Source organism: Zonotrichia albicollis, chromosome 4 (genome assembly GCF_047830755.1).
Source record: "Zonotrichia albicollis isolate bZonAlb1 chromosome 4, bZonAlb1.hap1, whole genome shotgun sequence".
In the NCBI taxonomy this organism is placed as follows: Eukaryota; Metazoa; Chordata; class Aves; order Passeriformes; family Passerellidae; genus Zonotrichia; species Zonotrichia albicollis.
In genome coordinates this window covers 51799621-51823341 of record NC_133822.1, presented here as the reverse complement: position 1 = coordinate 51823341, position 23721 = coordinate 51799621, and the positions used below count along the sequence as shown (strand labels likewise).

The window sequence follows — 23721 nt, the reverse complement described above, 5'->3', positions numbered from 1 at the left end:
AACCCACTAGGGTGCAGTGGATGGCCATGGTCATCTTCTCCCTCATTTCTCAACAAAGAAGGCAGCAATCTCATCCTCCCTTTCTGAAAAGGTGTGCTAAACTGACAGATTTTCATGTATCCTCTTTCTTTTCATCTAGCAGAAACTGAGCCCACTACCCACAGTGCACAACCTGCCCACACAACCCCCACTGAAGTATGCCTAACCCATGGCTGTGAATGCTGCTACCCGCCTGCAAGTCCAAACCCAGCTGGTGGGTCTGCTTGCCTGCACTTCCTTGGGAAGAAAGAACAATCCAGCAGAAGATAATTGTTTTTCAGAACTCAAAGTGAAGTACTACTTGTAACAACAACTGTAGTCTCTAATTAAATGCATGTACTGGACGAAATTCACATACATCAAGAAAAACAATGATCAGATATTTCTTTTCAGACAACAAATAAAACCACTGGGAAACACTGAATAGTTCACAGTCCTTCTTTTCAAATAAGAGGCTTTTCTCAAAACTACAGCAACAAAATTTTAAAAAAAACCGCAACACTATCAGACCTCCCAAAACCTGATCCACATGTGCTTACTGGCAGGTTTTGCTCTGCCTGACAAGAATGAGCAAACTTTTGCTCTGCCTGACAAGAATGACTTTCAGTAATGTGGAGAAATGAGGGGGGAAGTTGTGGAGGAACTACATCAACTACAGAAGAGGAAAAAACAGCTTCTCTAGGGAAATAGATGGATATTCTGTTCCCATAGGGTCATGATTTCCTGACAGTTGTTCAGGTTGTACACAAGTCAGGAAGGTGGTAGGAATGAACTTCATGCCCCACTCACGCACAAAATCTGCCTCAGTGAAGAGCTGCAGACACTCCACAGACACTACTCCAACACCAATGTGATCTCTGGGTCATTGGACCAAGCAGCCTTTGCTGCTGCTCTGGTAGGGCAATGAGGCTTTACCAAGTGCATGCCCACATACTCAGCCTGATAACTGCCAGTGCTGAAATCTGCACTGTAAGGCAATATTGATCTTTATCTTACAAAAGGAGGGGGAGAAGAAAATTAAAAAGAAGAGTATTATACATTGAAAATTCACATTCATTGTCACAGTGCTACCTGGGAGTTAAGATGCAGCTCGAGCCTCACAGGGGTGTGTGTACCTGGTAGGCTGTTGAGTGCTTAAACAGTTCTGTTCACACTCAGATGTTGTTAAAGCAATGAAAGAAAAAGAAAAAAAAAACCTAATCTTCATGATCTCCAGGTGATGTGATTCAATGTAAACAACAAGGACTCAGAGCCCTGAGACATACATACCATTTCCTTGAATGCACTTTCTATGGCCCCAATAACCAGGCACTCATGTGGGATCTTCTTCTCCGTGAAGAAGCGTGTTGGGGGCGTGCTGGGCGAGCCCGGGGCTCCCACACCGCCGCGCAGGGAGGCTGCCCGTGTCAGCGTCCTGCTGTTGCTGGATGGGTTGTCAGGCTCCTCTCCCAGGCAGGTGGGTGGGAGGACAGCTGTGTTCCTCAGGATGTCCACAATCTCCTGCAGCTGTTCCAGAATGTGGTGCTGCAGTAGTTTGGAAGCGACCACAGCTGCCCCTGAGCCAGCATGTCCATCAAACAAGGACCAGTAGTACAGGTTGATCCCATCTGTGTCCTGGAGAAGCAAGAGGGGGAGAAAGGAAAGGAAAAGAGATGCTCAGTGTTAAGCTCAGTGTTAGTCATCTGCTGCCTCTGTGACTGGTGGCACAGAGGCAGCAGGTGAAACACAGATAGCTTTCCCAGAGGTAACATTCTTTCTGAAACACAGAAATACCCACAGTGTCAGTACAACTCTGGTTGAAAGAAGACATGCTTATTTTTACCACACTTCCCCAGCATGTTTTTTCTTTTCCTTAACCTCTTAAAAAAAAAGCCCAAGAAAAAAATTGAACTTACAATCTTTCTTACCTTACAGCCATCATAGGCTGTAGAAGAACAGCATTTGTTTATATGATAGACCTGCCACTATGAAAGATCAAAATTCTACACAAGACAGCACCTGATACTTGCTAGGCATGAAACAAAGGACCTCAGTTTGATGTCCATCAACAAATGTGAACTCCACTTCCACAGCTGGTAGATAAGGTCCATCCATGCTGGCAGATGGGACAACTCAGGCTTTTCCTGCCTGTGCCAGCCCAGAAAACAGCACCAGCACAGGAGTCCTCGAGGATGACAGACCCAAGTGGGATCGGCTGCACTTCATCTGATCTAGCCTCTATGTTCACTGCCTGGTTCTTCACAGTCCTCTAAAAAGTTTCCTGTATAGTACTGGAAATGGTGGAGTACCCTATCACTTAGGGCATTAACCCAGGGCTGGAGGCAGAGTAGCCTTGGGCATCACAAGCTCCAAAATGGCTGGAAAATACCAAGGAGCCATACTCTTGATAAGCTCAACTTTTTGTGTGGAGAGGAATTCACCTACCAATCCTTAGGTAATCATTTAAGATTGCCTTAAATGATACCCACCTTTGCATGACAGCATATTTGGCAGCAGCATGGGGAAAGAGTCTTTCCTGCCTTTCCTTCCCCTCCATTTATTTTAATCCTGCACCTTCTCCCAGCTAGGCAGAAACAGCTGTTAGTGGGGCTGCCTTGCAAGTCGGATGTGGGTGGACTAATACAGGTTTAGAAAGAAACAATTTTGCAAGGGACAGGAATGAGGCTATACTGTTGTAAAATACCTTGTAATAAGAAAGCATAACCTAGATCTCACTGCAATCAAAATTACATGTGGTCTAATTTAGGATGAGAGACGTGACTTGTTCATCTGAACACTGCTTTCTTACACTACAGATCAGCATAAAGTCTGGGCAGCACCTGCAGCCCTGCTCTCCATGTCCAAAGCACCGCCTATTTCAAATTTATGGACAGGGCTGTGAACTGCAGCTACTTTTACTTTCTGCTGTTTCAGCCACTCCACTAAGGTGCCATGATAATAAAAATCACATAAAAGTCGAGGTGGTTTTTTTTTGCATACAGTATTGCTGATGAGGTAAAGTTCAAATATATTCTTAACCAAAGCATCAAGATCATAGTCATCTACACAGCAGAGAGCTCCTCCAAGAGGAGGAATTCATCAGTCCCGCATGCACTCTTCATTACTGAAATGCTGTCATAAGAGGGTATTGTTCTCAAGTACTGTTTACTTACCACAGTAAGGATAACACAGGATACATCCTAGAATGGTGGAAAAACCAAGATATGTCCACATTTCTGAACATGGTTTCTTAGCCAGACACCACACCCCTCTCCCCCCCACTTACCCAGCCTGGCAAATTAATCAAAAAAACAGTTGTGAAACTTCCCACCTGAAGGCAGGACTGGCAGTTGTACTACCTTGCTCTGGGCTCAGAATCCATCCAAGTTCACAACAATTTGCTGTAAAATTCTATGTAATTTTCAATGGCTAACAGGATTAGCAATTTTAAACTTGCTTGTAAAAATAGATTGCTATTAATGTAAAATGCAAAGTATTTTGCCAACAGAAACAGATTTTCCAAAGTGGAAGTATTTCAGCTGAAAACTGAAACCATTTATTCAAAATAACTACATTGCGCCTCCTGGGATTTGTATATCAAACCACTTCTACTCCCATTCTTCTCTTAAGAGTTTGTCTCCCTGGCCAAAATCCATGTTATGATGCACCATGGATAATGCTTCCACAGTTTTTGTCCTCATGTCCTTTAAAGGTGCTACTCCTTTGGAAATGTGCCCTCTTTGTAGGGGGGGAAATCTCCAAGGCATTTCAACTCTGATTGAGATTGAAATATTTTATTTTCCACCAAAAGGAAGCAAATATTTTGTCATTGTTCTCCCCATGCCTCCAAACTGGAACAGAAACTTACAATTAAGAACAAGTTTGATCTGCACTCCATTTTCATGAGTTCTCCAAAGCAAACCCCCCAGCAAAGTCTGTGTTACAGCTTTTCAGAAGATAAAGACAACAGTTATTAAAAGAATTTATTCTCATTACTAATATCTTAACTCTGGATATGTCCTGCACTGATCAAGCCTCATGTGAGTTTGGGGGTTAAAGATGAGACTGGGATGCTGTAAAACAGATGAAAATAGCCCCTGACAAAAAGGGAAAATGAAATGTTTCCATTTATTTTCTCTAAGCCAATGGGCAGCACAACTTTGGGCAGAGAAGTTCACACGGACTTGAGCTGTATCTCAGACTTTCACTGACACGTCACCCTGTCACATCCACATCAGTTATGGTGGTCCACTGATCTTGTCCTTTTTGGAGTAGCAATTCTTGAACAAAGAGGACGTTGCTACCAGTTCAGCTAAGCTCAGACATCTACACAGTGTATTGCACACCTCCAAGACTCTAAATTGCCCTTATGTTGGGCAGACAGAAAAACCCCTACATTTTTAGACTATGCTCATCTCATTCCAAAGTAGATTTATTTCTCCCTAGCAACAGCAGAAGCACCCTAGATAACTGCAAAGTCTGTATTCTGAGCACTCAGGGGAGATGACTACCACAATGCTGCTCTCATACAGACATTCTGTGTGAGATGGTCTAGGGCCTAAACTTCAGCTGGGATCTGCAGGCATTACTGTAACCTAAATATTAGTCTTGAAAAACTGCTGTGTATTCCTACAAAGCTTCATTTACTTTTGAACTAGCAAAGAGGAAAACGACAGATAATATGTTAGCTGTCTAAAAAAGGAAGAAAAAACAAACTCTTTTCCCCCACCCTGAGAATAAAAACAGCTCCTCTATTTGAAAGAAATTAATTTCCAAAACCACACCAATTCAATGAGAATTAAAAATATGATGCAATTAAGGCAGTGACTCAGTGAACAAACAAGGGCCAGTAGTCAGGGCATGCAGATGAGGCAAAATGCACAGAAAGGTCCTTGCTTTTCCTCACACAGCTGAGCTGACCTCTGCAGCCACCAAGCAATTACCTGTTTTGGTGTGCATATGCATTGCTCTTTGCTCTCTTTTACATCTGGGAGCTTGAAATTCTTCCCAAAAAGAACTGACATTCTGCAAACTCAGAGAACAAGACGTCTTTTTTTACTAGCACTGGCAGTATTCTATCAGAAGTAGTCTGTTTCAAACACCAGTCTTTATTTCTTCTTTTATCTGGACAGAATCCTCAAATAAGAGTGAAGTCAGTCACCACAGTGATGTATTTTAGATTTTCATTCAAAAGATCCTGACCTAACAAACACGCTGAATAACTACCAGAAACAAGCAGAGAAAACAAATCCTTCACTGCACAACCTCACAATTAATTTCCTAGTACAGAATGTACTGGGAAATTTAATAAGCTTCAGGCTCCTCAACTGCTGACCTAGCTTTCAGAAAGGTTCAGCAGTCTCCTGGGTTTTGCAATTGTAAAAGATAATTAAGACATGCAAAGTTTTGGGTCAAGCAATGGATGAGAAATCATGAGAGAAACTGCATATATATACATACATAATTGAGCTCAATGATATGAAGGAAAAAATAAAGGAAAAAACCTTAGCAATAGCTAGCGATCATTTTGGGACATGCTTTTCAGGTAAACTAGACAGCAGTCTTACATTGCAAACCTTCAGATTGTTGTTATGGAGCTAATTCCAAACAGGCAAATAAATCATGTTGCCACTAAAGATTTTTTCTGGAAACTACAACCTACCCTGACTATTATTATTCCAGATATGAACTACAGTCACAAAACACTTAAGAGAGCAACTTGAGTTCTCATAAAATCTGAACTGGGCCAGCAACTGCCACTCCAATTCTCAGAGCAAAGCCTCCTCATGTTACCAATATGTTCAGCTGCCTGTGGTAGGCTACCAGCCTTACGCTACACAAAACGTACAATATCCCAGGCTTGTGGCAAAGGAGACTACAGAATTAGTAATTATGTATCCTCACATTACAGTGACAATTAATAATGCATCACATTAAGTCCTGTAGCCTGATTATCACTATGACAATATCCTGGCACATGATTTCCACTTCACTTGCTGATGGTTTTCAGCAATCATCATGAAGGTATTCTGTAGTTAAAGGCATTTAAAAATAGTACAAATGAAAAAGATGTGCAATTTAACAGGAATGCTCTGGAATGGGGACAGACAGGAGATACAATTAATCAAGCAGCAATGGAGTGGCATGGGGGGAAGGGGAGAGAATTAACTTAAGGTTGAATTTAAAGAGTCTTTCCTTTCACTGCTCTGCTCATTTTATTACCCACCCTTTCAAGAAGAAAACCATGTTTATGCTATTTAATAGACTTCCCAGAATTTGTTTGTGTGTTTGGGTAAAAGAAATGTTTACTTCTCCATTTCTGCATTTCTGGCCTACCTCCTCCTTTCCACGCCTGGAAATCTGTGTGGACAGTCAAGACCATGGTAGTGGCATTCAAGTTTTGTGGAGAACACATGGATCTCCAACTCCCTTATGCTGCTTTGCCAAAGCACAGGGCTGGATCGATGGGGTTAGCATTAAAGAACAATCACACAGATGTAGCTGATGTTTCGCAAACTTCCCAAAATGCAGGAGAAAACAAAAATGGCATGTGCCATTCTCAGAGAGTCTGTGGAATATAAAAATCTAAGGATGATGAAAAGGACACTGTTACATAAAGTTTACATTTCAGCGCCTATTTCCCTTGTGCTCCACACTTAAAAAAAATCCTTTCAATGAACTCCTTCCCTCATTCCTTTTTCTGTCAGTATTTCTGCAAGGTGCTTCACGACATAGACAGAATTTCAGATGGTGTGTTACAGTGGGATTTCCTCATGAGGCATTTACACTATTTAGCCTCTGGCTTTCTTAAGAGATATTTCCTGGGATAATATTCTATCATTCACTGTAGTGTTTAAAGCCAGTATTTCTACATCTTATTCATACAAATTAAGTTGTACGGTTATCACATTTAACATCAACCTCATATACTCCTTAAAAAACATTTGCCAACAGTGCTATGTGAGGGGTATTAAACCTCACAGTATAAAAATACAAAAAAAAAAAAAAAGACACAGCATAGCAATGTGCTTTTTTCCTCCCTGTTTTTAGATATAGTCAACCAACAAAAGATGTAGCAAGGAAAAAAATCCTACTATGTGCTAGTGTAAGACTGCCCTCTAGTAGAAAACTTCCTCCAGGAATATGCTGCCTGTTTTGGGAAAATATATTACAAATTTAAATACATAAGCTGTGGTCTAATAACATGGTAGAATAGGTTTTCCACAACTAAATAATGAGTGTGACAGCAGCTATATCAGTGCCATGTAGAACACAGAAGTAAATCCATAGATAAGAAGAGAACATATAAATAATAAGATAAGAAGTAACTAGAAAACAGTACAATCTATTATATAGATCATCTGGCTCCCGACTTTAGATGTTATGATCCCATCTTGTTAAAATATGTCAGAAATAAAATCAAGAACAGAGGATTTGAAATAAAAGTGTTTCTCTCAAGAAACTTGAAAGGGAGTGGCTTTTTCTTCCAAAATCAAGATGAAAGATACAGACTTGAACTAGGAAATAGCGAAAAGAGAAAGAAAAATCAGAACATTCCATAAGATACTTCTCATAAACTCTGTGTAAGTAGATATTTACTGAAGAGATATTTACCAACATCATGAAATATCAAATGGAAAAAAAGAACAGATTTTAAAAACATAAAGTTTATTGACCCTACCATTACATTGCCACAACAGTACATCAACTGTAACAACAAGGTTAGTTAAGATGCCTTTCCAATAACAAAACTATTTTAGATCCCTGTATCTTTAATGCAATCTTATTAACTATGTAATGTCTGGAAAAAAAGCTCCTTCTGAGGAAGGTGATTTGTCATGGCTTTTGCTCTTGAGAAGCTTTTGATACTGAAGTTAGTCAAGCTTTGTGAAACAATGCTATGAAGAATTTTATGTCCCATGCAAGCCCCTAAAACATGCAAAACCAGGCAAACTCAGCCCAGTTACATTCACCCACATCCCAGGTGCAGAGGCCCCTGACCATGCATCTCACACGGTGGGTCTGGAACTTTTAATGTGGTATGAGACCAAACCTCATATCTCTGCACAGCATCAAGACGTGTGTAGCCAGGCTGGTGTGCACACAGGGGTCTCTGCAGTGTGCCTGTGTGCATGGCACAGTGATACCCTCAGTGTCAAACAAACCCATCACCTGGACCAAGGTGGCTGTCTTCTTGTTATTTCTATACACAAACAAGTACTGTGGCGAAATGCTTGCTTCATTAAACATAATTAATGCATACAAAAGTTAAATACACTCCTGAAACCAAGCACCTTCCTAAACAAACAGCAGGCAGTTGCATGGACTTTCTAGGAAAGACTTTTAAATACACAGCTAATTAAAACAAATTCTGTTTTGCTTTGCATGACTGTATGTAGAACTCCAAGTCCCAGCAAGTTCTGGGCACAATTCTTTTTCCAGGAGTTTGCAAAAAATGTACTTGAAAAAAGAAATCATGACTGTCTGAATACAATGAGGAATATCAGCACACAGGAATTGAAACACTTATTTAAAGAAAGATTTTTAAAGAGGAAAGAACGGGGCAATTTGCAAACCCTCAGGATCTGTCAATTTGAAAATGTTGTAGCAATAATGAAGTATGAAACAGAACTGGAGGAGCAAGAGGTTGGGAGGGACACAGTACAACAGGAATGCTTGTTTCTCAGGACCCCAATGAACCCTGCAGCCATCAGGTGTACCAAGCCATGGAATTCTGAGAGAGTGACTAAAGCAGACTACTAATCACCACCTGATTTAAAATAGAAACACACACACCAACTAACAAAAAAACCCTAAACATATAAACGAACCAAGCCACAAAACCAAAACAAAAAAACCTCCAAACTACCAAAAAAAAAAAAAGGCTACTTACAATCCATTGAAAAACTACTTATCACTTAGGGACAACCTGTGTTCTCCAGTAGCAGGAATACAACCTATCCATATTGTCTGACTAAAACATTCATACAGGCCATTTAGTATTACATGGTGAAGTGTTGGAATTGAACACACACTATCAATCACTGCTGGAGGCTGAGCTCATGCTTAAAGAGCAGGTGAAGTAATTAGCCAGTCAGGAAACAAGACAGATGAAAAATAGCAGACAATTGCCAGTAGACAAGTGTATGACCTACACCACACTTCACACAAATGAGGGAAGCTATAGTCTGCAAAAATCACTGAATTCTATGTGCTGGATGACCTTACCCTACCAGCATAAACTAGAAGAGTATCCTGCTTTAGTAGTTGATTAAATTAGAGAATGCAGTATCTTTCCAACATTGACTGAAGATGTGGTTTAATGGTTTAGATATAAGACACATTTTAACAGCCCTTATGGTTCATACAGTTCTTTATCTGACCCCTGTGTAAGCACAGTGGAAAAAGCTGCCAGTGCAGTGTCCAAAGAGCTCCATGTAGCACAAATGTGCCTACACAACAGTACAGAAACTTAGAAAGAGCAGATGGAGGTTGCCCAGTGTTTTTGTGGCACCATGGGCATCTGTGTAAATTACAGAAACATAGAATGGTTTAGGATGAAAGATGATCTGGTTCCAACCCCTCTGCCATGGGCAGGAACACCTTCCACTAGACCAGAATGCTCAAAGTCTTATCCAACCTGGCCAAATGTCTCTGGGCAACCTGTTCCAGTGCCTCACCATCCCCACAGTGAAAAATTTCTGCCTAATATATATAATATATAATCTAAACCCTCTATTAGTTTGAAGTCCTCACTCCTTCTCCTGTCACTACAGGTCCTTGTGAAAGCCCCTCTCCAATTCCCTTTAGGTCCTGGATGGCCTGTCTAGGGACTCTCTGGAGGCCTCCCTTCTTCAGGCCAAACAGCCCCAACTCCAACTCACAGCCTGTCTTCATAGAAGATGTGTTCCAGCCCTTTTACTCATCCTCAAATTTCTCAACATTATATTTCAGAAATTAAACAAAACCAAAAAATTTAAACTAAAATATCTTAGATGCAAGGAGCATTTTTCAGGACAAAAAGTTAAGTAGTAGAGCTAAGAAAAATATAGTGAAATGTTCTACATTTAAGTAGAGATAATCAGTAAGAGGTAACTGAAAATATATTAAATATTCAGAAAGCACCTTTCAATACCAGATTCTTACACCCTTTAATATTATTTTGTATGTCTCTACTGACAAGATACAGAAGTTTGCTTACTGAATTGTCTTTCAGCTGGAGACCTTCTCCATTGGGCAGCGATGACCTCCGTTTTGTTGAAGAGTTCTTGTTTGGTGTAGAATTACTGCCTCCAGCTTTCTTCTTGACAAAGAGGACTTCACAGCTGGCTTGATCCTCATTGTGCGTGCTCTTCCCTGCATTTATTACCCTAAACAAAAAAAGAAAACAGTGACCAGATTAGCAAAGCACAGAAGCCCCCATCCGTATGTTGCAATGTGGCTTGAGAGGTATGGAACCAGAGTCCAGCACTGTTGCAATTACTGACTGAATTAAAACACCTGACTGCCTTCCAGAGATACAACCATACACACAGGCATACCTTTTATTTCTGTACACATACACATGGCACAACAAGCATTTTCTGCAGAACTATGTGAATAAGAACTAATGGTGCCATAAGCGTATTTCACCCCTAGGCATACCACACTTATTTTAAAAAGAGACTACTTTATGGATGAAGTTGATAACACATATGCCTCCCAGTTGAAACATGAGACCCCCATTTCCTTTTCTACCTGTCAGCATCTCTGCTGTAAATAATGAATCTGCTGGCTAAGAGTGTGTATTCTGTCAGATACCAAGTCTTTGCACAAACAAAATACCTGCTATAAATCTACAAAGCTGTTACTGCTAAAGGCAGTCTGTTCAAACAGCATATATTAGAAATGCTGTGACAGAAATACAAGGGAAAAAACTTTGTCTCCGACAGGCAAGTCAAGCTTGCTTGTACCACAGTGATACAGTGATGCATACTAAACACATCCCTCTGGTACTGCACAACATAACCCCCTGTCCCTAGAAGCCTACCTCAAACCATCTGTTCCACCAGCCCTGTAGAAAACAGATGATTTGCACTAAGAGCTGCAGGCATGCAAAACTAAGAGCTCAGTACAAGCTTTTAACAGCCAAAGATATCCTGAGACTTGTACCACAGCTTCCTTCCTTTGATCAGTGATGCGGCTGAAATAAACAGCTATTCCACCAACAAGTTTTTATAACCTTAATCAGAAGTCTGTGTTATCCAAAATGCTGTGGGGTTACCATCAGCAATCTCAGAACAGTCAAGCCCAAACACATTTTCTACTTTCTACATGAGAATCTCATCACAAATTGACCAATTTTGCATCGGTCGAGAGTCCTGGGTTCACACAGGGAAAACCCATGCAAGACGGGACGACATCTTGTTCCAACCAAGCAAAGACACTGTGACTTTGATGGAAGCACATCTTCTCCCACAAACACCCTCCACCCACTGTGAAGTTGGGGTCAGTAAGACTGATACTCAGAGACAGCATTTCCACTGCTGGATAAGCACCGAGTTTCACATCAGGTGCACCATGTCTTTAGAAATAACTGCTGCCTCCCCAGAAACAAAAACAGCTTGAAGGCGTATCATGACCCTGATGGCAAGATCAAAACATTCATTGACCTCTAAGATCAAGAAGTAATTTACCGTAATTTTCATTACGGTAAAACTTTACACAATAGGAAAATACTTGCTAAAAGTTGTTGAAATGAAAACAAAAACCAAAGGAAGGCTTGCAGGGAACCCCAGCTTGCTCGCTCTTGCTGAAATGTCAAGTCTGTATCAGCCTTGCTTAAAGGGAATAAATTTTTTTCACTTTCAAGGTGCAGTATGATGCTGTGACACACAAATGAGTATTCCTGCCTCTGAAAAGAAAAAAACATCTTTTAAAAAAAGAAAATATAGGTTCACTGCACTTAACTATTTTCAGAAATGGGAAGTTTCCTTACAGTGCTAAATGCTACACTTTGCAGCCCATCTGTATGCACAGTACCACCATTTGTTTGCATGTCTTGTAAATAAACACTAATTGTGGATAAAATTATTTTGCAAAACACATAGAGAGCAGAGATGAAGGAGCAATTAGCTGCAAGGCACTTGTGAGCAGTTTAACCACTCATCCCCTGTAGTGCTTAACCTTTGGCAATTGCAGATCAAATATAGATGCAATAAGCTTCCAGTCTGAAAATTCTTATTTTCTTGACATGAGGAAAAGTAGAAGCATATATTCAAAAATGGGGAAAAAATGTCTGGGGGGAGGACAAAACATACAACATACATGACAAAATCATAATCCCAAAGCATTTAAATCAGTTGATCAAGACCTGTTCAGTTTGAAATGCTACAAACATGACTAAAATACTGCACCAGCAGAGAAAGTGCAGTTTTACCACATCAGGAACTAATCAATGCTTAGTTTATCTGACCAGTCTCCTTACTGATGCTGCTGTTTTCAATCCCATTTTAAAAAAGAAGCAGAAGACAAGTAAGAGACAAAAGTTACTCCTTACAAACACCGCTGCTTGCTCCCTATGAAAGTCATTGAACTCTTGGAGTTGCCCGGGTTTCTGACCTTAATGCTGGACTTTAAGACTATGGCAGAAGATGTTCTGATGCTTAATGACATGTCAAGTTATGCACAATATTATCAATTTTAAGGCTCTTACAAAGAAAATTTTTCAATGCACTGAATACATTAGAAAGACCATGAGAACAAAGTGACCCAAGAGATTGGCTTGGCAATCAGCTATCACACAACACCTGGAGTTAAAATTGTGTACGAAGCACCTTGCTAGAAAAGGATATTATCAAAAGGAACCTGGCAAGACTGAATACTGAGTAGACATGGGATTTGTGGTGCCAGTGTATTGAGGAGGGAGGAATGGGCTCTGAACAATACATTTAATCCAAGAAATCAATTATATCTCCCAGAATTCCACTTTTTCTTTCTTCATCAGAGGATTAAGTGTATTTTATTCCTTGTGAATACCTGAATTTAACATGTCAAAATGGTGCTTATGGATCCTCCCAGGTAACACAGGGTCTAGATACAAAAAGCTGCTCCACTCCTGACACAGGCACTCTTCTACTCCCACATCCCACCTCACAGGCAAATCCTGGAAAACTGCTGCAGTGAAGCCCTGTGATTTTAGATTTCAAATCTTGAGCTATGTGCTGGTGCCTGATGCCAAGCACAAAAGCTGGTAACATCTACTCAACTTCAAACAGCTTCTACTCAACTTCAAACAGCTCTGTCTTTGCTGACTTTTGAAATCCTTTTCTTTCTGCAGTTTCCTAAATCCCTCCTCCAGGCGATTCTTTCAACCAGCTTTCCAATGCTGATTTCACTGTTGTCTTTCCTCCCTGCTCTCCCACACTGCAACTTATCAGAGCAAAAATCACATCTAAGCTGCTTATACAAATAACAAAGCAGAACTAACAAGATATTCATATCACCAAAAGGTCCTTAATTAGACCTCTGAAATTTTTTATGGAAAATCTGCCCCTTCTTCCACTGATGAAGTACCTCATCTTCCAAAGATTGCCCCTGTGTATTTTCTGTCTAACTCAAAATATAATTTTTCCACCTGTAAAGTGAACAAAATTACATGAAACAGCTCCAATAATTTCAATTTCATTTTACCATTAATACTAATAATAATCCAGAGAAAAAAAGTTGAAAATTAATTAAAAGAAAAGTGAGGCCTACATAATTCTCTAGCTTACTTAAACACACATCTTCAAGTGAATTCCTCTTATTGTTCTCTCTCCAAATTTCTCAAGACTCTGATTATTGATGATCAACTCCTTTCCATTCTTTCCCTCCTCTCCCCCAATACCCATGCATCTCCTATCCAAACTTTTGCAACATTCAACCAAATTATGTATCTAGATGAGAAGCCCCTCCTTTTACAGAATTCGCTGTCTGTACTGTGTCAAACACATTTCTCAGTAATAATTAAATAATTCCAATGTTCAGTTTGAGGTACAGTGGTGCTAGTAAAACCTATCCCGCTTTCCGAACAGGAGCTTCCTGAAGCCTGCACAGTCAGGTGGTGGGCTTTGGTCACAGCCAAAGTACCTGCATCAAATCTTGATGGATACTTCAGTGTTTCCTAATCTTAAACATGCCCTCAGCTAAAAGCAAATCCACCAGATAGGGGCCACCTAGTTTGTTTGGCTCACAATCAGGATTTTCTTGGTATCTCATGAGACCCCAATGCCCATCTGACTGGATGGAAATGAAGGTCACACTGTGCTTCTATTCTTCTCTCAGCAAGCAGAGCTCAAAGTTCTGTGTCATGATCACTGCAAAATCTGAAGTTTATCTTAAGAGAACCAGAACAGGCCTGGTAAACACATCCAAAACAGGCTTTGATAGTTTAAAAAAAAAACCCCCAAAACAATCGAAACCAAACCACAAGCAAACACAAACTAAAAATAAAGCAAACACAAACTAGAAATAAAAGCTTCAGTCTTATGAAGCATTTCTATTCATACCTCTTTTTTTTTTTTTTTTTTGGCATCAGTACCAGTATATACTCTTTGGGTGTTTTATTCTCTTCTATAACATGCTCTTTGATATTATATTAAATTGTGATCAGCCAAAATTCTAAGCTGTGCTGTAACAATAAAGTTTGCTGTGCTGTAACAGTAAAGTTTTACCCGCAAAAAAAAAAAAAAAATCCCTATTGCAGTTGCCTTACCCACTTGGAGCAAAATATAGCCCACAACAAAAGCTTCAAACAGTCTATCAGTTGCAGTGAAGGAACATTGCTTGTAACATGCCCTGAACCACGTTTTTACTCGGGGAACGTGTGCTCATTTGCTCCACAAATATTAATCCCATAAAAATGCAAAAGCTCCTAAGGGTTAGCAAGAAAAAAAGAGCTAGAAATAAAAGGATATTTCCATAGGCAGCTTGTTGTACACTGCAATTTTCAATTCTACCCTCCTCTGGGGTTTCAGACTAGCAGTGGACACCTGCATTTGTTTTGACTCTGAATGAATCAATTGAGCAGGAAGCACAAAGCCCTTCTCTCCCCCCTCACAGGAGCTACAGCCAACCTCTCCTCTTTCCAGCTGTGGCACCCACACACACCACTCCACAGCTACGTGACACCAGCTTGCATCCAACCCAACCAATAACACAGAAGTAACCCAGATGAATGAATACCATACATACAGACAACAGACAATACATTCCTAACAGTTGTGTGTTATAATTTCAACAGTCTTAGAATGATGATTAAAGATATCATAAAAATACAACTTTCATAAAAGTATTGCTGGCTTTACTTTCCCCTGACACCTTTCTTTTTTTCACCCCCCTTAATGGATAAGCATGTGAGTGGATGCTGCTGCTTTTTTCTGTGACATCTCACTTACAGTCTTAGATTTCCAGGTAGGTGTCTGTTTCCTCCCTTTCACCCACAGGAGATTTATTTCTGCACTGGGAATCAACTTGAAAGAGATTTCCTTCTAGCTGTTCACCTCCTCCCTCAGATGAAAGGCAGCTTTTCAAGCAGCCTAAACAGTTCCATTTATTCATGACTGTAACTGTCACACTGTGCACATCAAAACCAAAGCACTCACTAGCATTGTCCACTGCAGGCAGAAACTGAAGCCAGACCTGAATCAGATCTCTAAATCCACGGGGCTAAATAAAACTTTCATTTTATTAACCAAGGAAGAAGTGAATATTTAGCCATGAAATCTTGCAATGATGTGCTGTGAAAATATGGTTTCTCCTACCAGCAATTACACTAGTATACACTAGACCAAGCTCACTTTGAGGCCCAGCTAGAAGCCATGACACCTATAAAGCTAATAAGAACTAAAGATGGGATTAAAATAGGCAAAGTATAAAAGCAGAATAGCATTTATGGAAATTCACCACAAGTTCAGTGTAATGACCATAACTTGGTAACACAGTTTGTCTTAGGGCTGAAGTCAAGGACATCTTGGAAGGGAAGTCCACTCTGATGTTATTTGTATGGACTTCCCAAAATGCTACAATGCAGCACACCATCCAACTATCCTTTCCAAAAAAAAGATTAAATACTAAGTGACTACAAGGAACAAAACAGCTGTAGGTCACTGCAGGAATGTGCAGGCTCTATGACCACTACACAGGGGGAGGCAGCTCTTTTTGATAATTAGCATACAGGTATTGCAGAAGAAAACCAAGGGAGCCCCAAGCAGATGCTGAGCCAAGCCAGTGGGATACAAAGGTGGTTAAGCATGATCTCACTTCAGAGCTGAGCGGTCTCAGCCACAGCTGGAAATACTACTTGCCAAATTCTTCTTCCTCACTCCTTCTGTACTAGCTACCAGAATGGGGTAAGAAGAGATTGCAAAACCTCTTAATTAATTAATTTGACACTGCAAGAGAACCACCACTTATTTCCCACAAAGGATAGTGAAATTGAAAAGAATGCCAGGTCAGACTGCTCATCGTCCATTTTATATTTAAAGCAGCTTTTCCTGGCTGTGAACACTTGCTGAAATATAAGCAAGAGATCCAGAAGACAATGGGAATAAACAACTGTGTGCTGATCAGTGTCCTTCTAGTCCAGTTCCCACTAATGCACTTGGACCTTTTTCTTTTTCTCTCCAACAGTTAAATTCTCAAATCCTGCTAATCTGGGGAAAATGGGCCTGAACTTATTTCCATGATATTCAGGAGGAAGTTGCCTTGAAAGTTCTAAAAGTTATGCTTCTTCTATGAATAAAGCACATCCAATCTGGTCAAGTCAGCCTCCAGATAAACATATTTGCACAAAAACTCTGAGATTTTTATGCATTATTAGATTTTTCTAGATTTTTGCTGCAGATAAAGCTTACCTTATGCTATTATGTTATAACATTATGTTGCCTCATTATGTTACTACATTATAACATCATTATGTTGTTAATGCTTACCAGCTTTGGCTGGTGTGATAAGTTTTCAGCTTCAAATTGAAGCAGAAAGCATTAAGAAACCCCTAAATAGTAGTGAAAAGAAATGGACCCTTTCTACAGGAATATCCTTTATCATGTCTCATTAGCCATGTGTGAATAGTACCTGTGACTTTGCACATTAGGACTGACAGCTCTTGAAGCTGAGGCACCTGGTTCAATCTAAAGAAATCACACCCTGATAGCATCTTTTTTTATTTTGTTCACCATCATTTTATCACATGTGATTTCACTGTCATAGCCTTTAGGGGTGATCCTGGAAGTTCACTGATGAGCAGTGCTTCATTTTTGACTGCACACCAAGAAACACATCATTGGATACTGGTTATGAGCTGCTTTTAGATGAGAAACATCTTTGCATCTATCCTAGAGCTCACATCCAAGATGGGAACCAAAGTTCTCCCATTCCTTCCCCTCTAATGCAAAGGAAAAGCAGCCACTTCCATGTTGGTTCCCATGAGCTGTACACCACCTTCTGCATGTGAGGCTGAATAAAGTCTTAATAAAGACATCCCCCATAAGGACAGCACCACAGCTGAGACACAGTCTGACAGAATGGCTGCATTTGAGGCTCAGTTGTCCCCACAGAGTTATGTGACAAATATAGAAATCATTCTAGTTAAAATGATGAAAAGGTAAGGAAAAGCAGCCTGCCGCTACTTGCTACAGCAAGGGGCATCTGGGTTTCAGAAATATTCACTCTGTCTACAAGCTCAGCACTACACCAAACCCCAACCAAAAGCTCAATTTGAATTGGCCTCATAGTTTTATTTTCTTTTAGATTTTTAAATGACGGTATGCACATGACAAGGATGCATGAAGAAAACAAAAGACTACCTCCTCCTCCTCCCCAGTTTCCTTCCCAAAGTTCAACTTTTGAAAGCACATCTAAAATAAATACTCTCTTCCTTACAGAAATGCCAATTATATGCAAATAAAAGTTCTCCTTATGCTTACAGTGAAGCAAATTATGTGCTTAAAGTAATGCAGTAAATCCCACATCTATAGACTGATGCTGTAGACTGCAGTCTCAGCTTCAGGGTTAAGAGAAATCAAGATAAATGGCTTATGCAAAACTGGTCCAAGCTTTTAAAAAAATTATCTCTCATATTTAGCATGTGTGAAAGTTAACCCCAAGAGATGAGTGGTGACAGTACTAATCCCTTTTATACAGCTGTCAACTGAATTTAGCCCCAAGATAATCTCTGCAAGTGTGACAGAGAAGGTACACATTTCCACAGATACACACTAAGGCCTTTTTCACAATATCCCTCTACTGCAGCAGGTACTTGAAGCCCCCCCAACCTGAAAGAAAACAATCTGCTAATTTATTCTTAAAAGTCATTATAGAAATTTATATGTATGGAAGCACACGTATGCAAGGCAAGGGGGAGGAAAAAGAAAGAGAGAAAACATTATGTACAGCTTTATTATCACAAGTAGGAAATTCATTCAGAGCCACTCATATGCTGGTAATTTTTAATAATTAAAGAAAAAATACACCCTGCTGCTGGAGTTTTACATCCATCACTTTTCCTCTGGGAGAACCATTAGCTGGCAAATGTGCAGGAAGGGGCCATGTGCAAAAAACACTCCAGTGACTCTTTGCCATAGAAATGTGCCTCAAAACCCAGTCTTTTCTTCTGTTACTAAAATTGCATTCCTAGACCTCATCTTTAAAGCTGTTAAAAGAGAAGCTAAATGCAAACCAATGAAATGTCAGCAATCCTGAGCCTGAAATAAAAGACTACAGAAAAATGGCAGCTCCCTTAATCTTGATAGACCATGATTCATCTAAACATTTGTAGTGATCATTCCTTTATTCCTCTTGGGGCTAACAAACAATTCCAAAATTAGCTGTCCTAAATTTAAAGTATAAAAAGTCACAGTAATTAAAGCAAAACAGGATTAAGAAAATTTTGCAGTACTTTGACATATATTTTATACACACATACATACACATGAACACATCTAAAGAAAAACCTGTGGTGATTCTCATGCACCTTATACAAAATTCAATAAAACAGTACGTCATTGAAAACACTTATTTTTCATGTAATATAATTCAAAGTGATTAATATCTTTGCCCAGTTGTTCAGCCATACAGATGAAAATTTCCAGGTGCAATGTTAATTCATAGTGAAAGTCAACACAGAAATCCTGTTAAAATCAGTGCAGGTAAAAGAAGAATGACAGCCAAATGCAGAATTTCTACCCAAGAGGAGGCAAATAGCAGTGAGCAAATGAGTACCTGGTTCTGTGTGAGTGTGGGTGTGTGTGCATGCACACTGTTTGGAGACAAGGCTGTCCTTTCCAGCCCCATCTGCTCCCTTTATCCAGAGGGAAGCTACTGAAGCTCTGAGGTCTGCACAACACCTGCTAACATAGTATGCCACAGCCTCAGGGTAAATTTTCCCCAAAGGCTCCTCCTGTCCTTGCAGGGGGTGGGATGAAGAGGTGTGCTCCCACCCAGAAGCAGAGGAGGCTTGACAAGGTTAAGAAGTTTTGGAAGGTGCAAAATCAGAGAATCACAGAAAAGATGAGCTTGGAAGTGTCCTCTGGAGGTCATCTGGCCCAAACCCCCTGCTCCAGCAGGGTCACCTAGAACAGGTTGTCCAGGACCTTGTCCACATGGGAATGCAGAGGGAGCAAAGCACAAAGCAAGAGGCCTGCCTTCCCTGATGTGTGCACAGGAACTGGCCCTGAGCAGGAACAGCTCACTGACACCCTGTGAAGTCTGGAAGGTCACGCTTCTCCAGCACACATTTCTCCTACTTGTGCTGTGCAATCTGCCTCCACTACAAACCCTATCCTTTCCAAAGTCAATAGCACAAGCCCCTAAAAAGCCTCAATCCAAGTTTTTACTTGTACACGCAACAGGCCCACTGGGAAGCCTACAGACTGGCAAATAGTTTGCACAAACACAGTAAGCAGGGCCAACATTGAATATTTTAGAAAGCTCTGTAACTAAGGAGAATCACTTGTGCCCAAAGAGGTCTAGAGGAGATGGCATGGACTGGCACAAACCTAAGCAGCCCTGACCTTGCACAGTGTGACCAAAGGCACATGCATTTCCAGAGACGTCTCAACAAGAACAAAGTCAACACCGGAACCAATTGACTACTGCAACTTCCATGTAAACTTCTCCATGCCTCTCAGACCACTGGGAAATTAAAATTGTGTTAAGATCTGTAAAAATACGTATCAGGAAATAATAAATATTAGAGTGTCCCTGCATCCTGCTACACCAAGGAACAACTAGTTTCCAGAAATTATAAGCTGCACAAATGTGAAATATGCATGAAGGCAAAGAGTGAAATTGGATGTTTGAATTTATACACCCCTAGACAAGATTCTAAATAAATACTAAACAATGTGTTCAGACTGAAAAGAAAACCCACAGAATTCAGCAATTGAATAACCTGCAAAATTAGGAATGGACAACTTCTCAGGCAAAGGGTGAAAGGCAAACTTCAAGTATCCCCTCTCTTGGCTTTCCCAATATAAGCAATCTCCACCTTCATATGCCAGTGTGCTACCCCACAGGGACACCTGTGTAATGAAATTATAAAAAAAAAAAATCAATATATTTCTACAACAAGACTGAAGAGACAACATGAAGGTAGAATCAGCAGATAATAGGGAGGAGAAGTCCTGACTAACATTTCTGAAAAAGAAAGCTATGAAGCTATGAAGCTTAGGAGCCTCGGAAGCGAGTAATGAGAAAGAGATGGTGCACCCCAGTTCAGCAGTATATGACTGTGAACATCAAATACTGATACATCTCTTTCCTGGGAAAATCCACTCAAGTTTGTCATTGCTTTCAAGAAGATGAGCCCAGAGCACCTTCACCTTGGCATTGGCTCTGCATCAAGAAAAAGTACTTCCAAGTACTTTTAATCTTCTTACGTGTCTACATGTGTCTAGTCACCCACACGCAACTGTTGTGACAAGTGTGGTCCCCAGAGGTGAGATCTAGTCAGATGTCTATGGTGCAGACAGCTAAGTCTGCTTATTAAGTCTGGGTGATTAGCTAAAGAGAAAGAAGACATCTGGGGGCATGATTCATCTGACCTATTTTAGTTGTTTACATAGCATGAAACGTGTCTTCCTCTTGGCGGGTGACAAAGCTGAGCCTAGACACTGACACAGCAGGTTGTCAGCACGCAGTCAGATGATTCCCACTTACATGCCTGAGCTTATGAGGGTGGAGGGAACAAAGCAAACATACAAACAAAACCCCCCCAAACAAACAAAAAAACCAAGCAAACACCCCACAAAAACAAAGAAGGCCATCAACTTGTCTTTCAATAAGTTTTTTTGCTATTTGAAATGCATTTTCCTCAAAATGCATCTTTTATATGTATGTCCTTTGGTATGACTAATAATGCCACCCAAGGCAGACAATTAGGTTTAAAGCAAAGCAGAAGAAACAGAAATAAATGCAGCAAACATTACTTTTAAAATAAAGGACATATTGGCATTGTAGCTACTGATGTAATATGTGAGTTTAGCGTGGTGTAACTATTTAAATGCATCTGAAACAGCTGGTGGGATTTTGAGACTCAAAAGGAGATAATTGTCAATCTTATTCACAGCAATTAAATCTGTATAGGCTAAAATAGGATCTATTGTTCCCCACAAATACTGGGACTGGAGCCAGAAGTAACTTCAGTGGAACAGAAAGTTGGCAGCACGGAAAGGGGCTGAGAGCTGCATATTCTCTAGCATAGCAGGGAAAGGGAAAAAGTCCCACCCACAACTGAAGCCAAGCTCAGAGACTTGTTCAGAAAAAGAATTTATCCTCTTCTGAAGGAGGGAGATGTCAGAAATTAATACTGAAAGGGATGTCAACACAGACTTATCTCAGTCCATACTCCACACACATAGAAATGTATCCACCAATTTCTTCTGGTGACTGAAAAGAAAAACTATTATTGCTATATTTAGATATTAAACCTACCTACATACTTTTATATTTAGGTAGGCACAAAAAGGTGGATAGCTCTTAGAGGCCAACACTGCCAATAGAGAAACAATCAATAATCTGCTCTCAGATTATTGATCAAATTCAAAATGATCAACCAGTGGCAGTAAAGGATTTGCAAATCATTTTCCAAGGACAAAACACCTCCAGCAGCATTGAGTGATGGCTGTTAAACTGCCACAGAAAAAACAAAAAAAAGAAAAGCCCCAAAGAGCTGATGCATGATCTTCAAAGCAGTGCACAGGCTGTCTCATACTTTTAACTGATATCAATATAATTTTCCTTCATTTACCCATCAATCAGCTCAGAATACCAATCTTTTCTCATCAGAGTGTGTGTTTCAAGGGTAGGGGTAATTCTTCACTCGAGAAAAAGGAGATTCTTTACTCCAAAGACTCAAATAGTCACAAAATACAATCACACCACCTACTGTACAAAATTAGTATTTCCTGAACCAGTTAAAGCACCATACTTCCTTTATGCTTTGGAGACTTGCACAAACACACACACATTTTTTTATATATAATCTCCCATACGTATATTTTAAACAAGGATAAACTTATTTGATTAGGACACATTTTATTTACTATGCAATGATTAAGAAATGCAATCTCAGAGTGTTGAAATGAAATGCCCCACAGAATACAGGAGTAATCAGCACAGCAATTAGAAAAGAAAGGTTTGAAACACAGAGGAGTCTTCCCCTACTGGGAAGAGAAAAAAAAAAGACAAGCAAAAAAATTGCAATTCCTCTGAAATGCTGACTATATCAGTAAGCACAAAATTCAGTCTTACAGAGAAGCAATTTGGAGTAATGTGTTTCTGGACAGAAGAAATAGGTTCTTCCACAGAATGGAGAGTGGCTGCAGCAGGAGCAAAGGTGTCTCCTGACACATTACCTGCTGTTACACACGCTCTCTGTTAACACATAAATTAACAATTGTGTGGCATCTCAGGATGAAACAAGGGAAAGAAGGGCACCAGAGTGAAGGCACACTGACTGACCTCCTCCAGAGCAGCATTACACACTCAGGAGTGAGCAAGCTGCCCATTTAGGTCTGCAAAGAAACCAGCCTGCAGTAGACAACAGCAGCAACTCTGTCTTCCTGCTCCCCTACCCACTGGAGGATGGTGGTGCCAACAGGAAAGAAAGATGCCAACCTTCCAACCTGCCCATAGTCCTTAGGATCTGGTCCCATTCATAAACTGGAACAAAACAGAAATCATTTTTCTGAAGCATCTTCAGAATGGCCTTAGCATAGCTGTTCTGTCCCTGATGTGTCAGAACTCCAAGGTAGCATTTTGGAGCAGACAGCAGGCAGCAAGCAGAGCTATTTACATATTTTACTGAACATTTTTAACGGAATGTTACTCTCCTGCCGTAGTACTGGGACCAGACGCCTCCAAGGAAATGCCAAAAGAATGGTCCCCTTCCTGCTTCATGGTCTTCTAGTGTATGTGGTGGCTGCTCCAACCTCAATGGCTGCTCCAGTCCCAGTTAATCACATTTTATCACTTGAACTTAGATAAATGTGTGTCTCTCTGTGTGATTCCTTCCCTTCTTGTGAAAGTTATTCTGGTTGGAACTTCTTTTCCCTTTTATGAAGGGAAGAGGTTTTTCCAGGAGGCTGGATGCTGAAGGAAAATTGCATGTTGCTTTTTTGTTGTTGTTTTTTTGCAAGCAGTATTTCTGCTTAATAAAAGGTTTTCTTCAATTACAGCAAAAAA

At 40.3% G+C, this 23721-nt stretch overlaps 1 protein-coding gene across 2 annotated transcripts in view; it reads right to left on the bottom strand.

Annotated features, from left to right (window-relative positions):
* PPM1H (protein phosphatase, Mg2+/Mn2+ dependent 1H) overlaps window positions 1-23721 on the bottom strand; it is a 130767-nt gene that overhangs the window by 62185 nt on the left and 44861 nt on the right. For both annotated transcript variants that reach the window (XM_005480554.4, XM_074539806.1), the window contains exons 2-3: window positions 10220-10388; window positions 1309-1653 (exon numbers count right to left, since the gene is read on the bottom strand). In XM_005480554.4, coding sequence (XP_005480611.1) covers window positions 1309-1653; window positions 10220-10388 — 514 coding nt within the window. The remainder of the gene's footprint in view (window positions 1-1308; window positions 1654-10219; window positions 10389-23721) is intronic.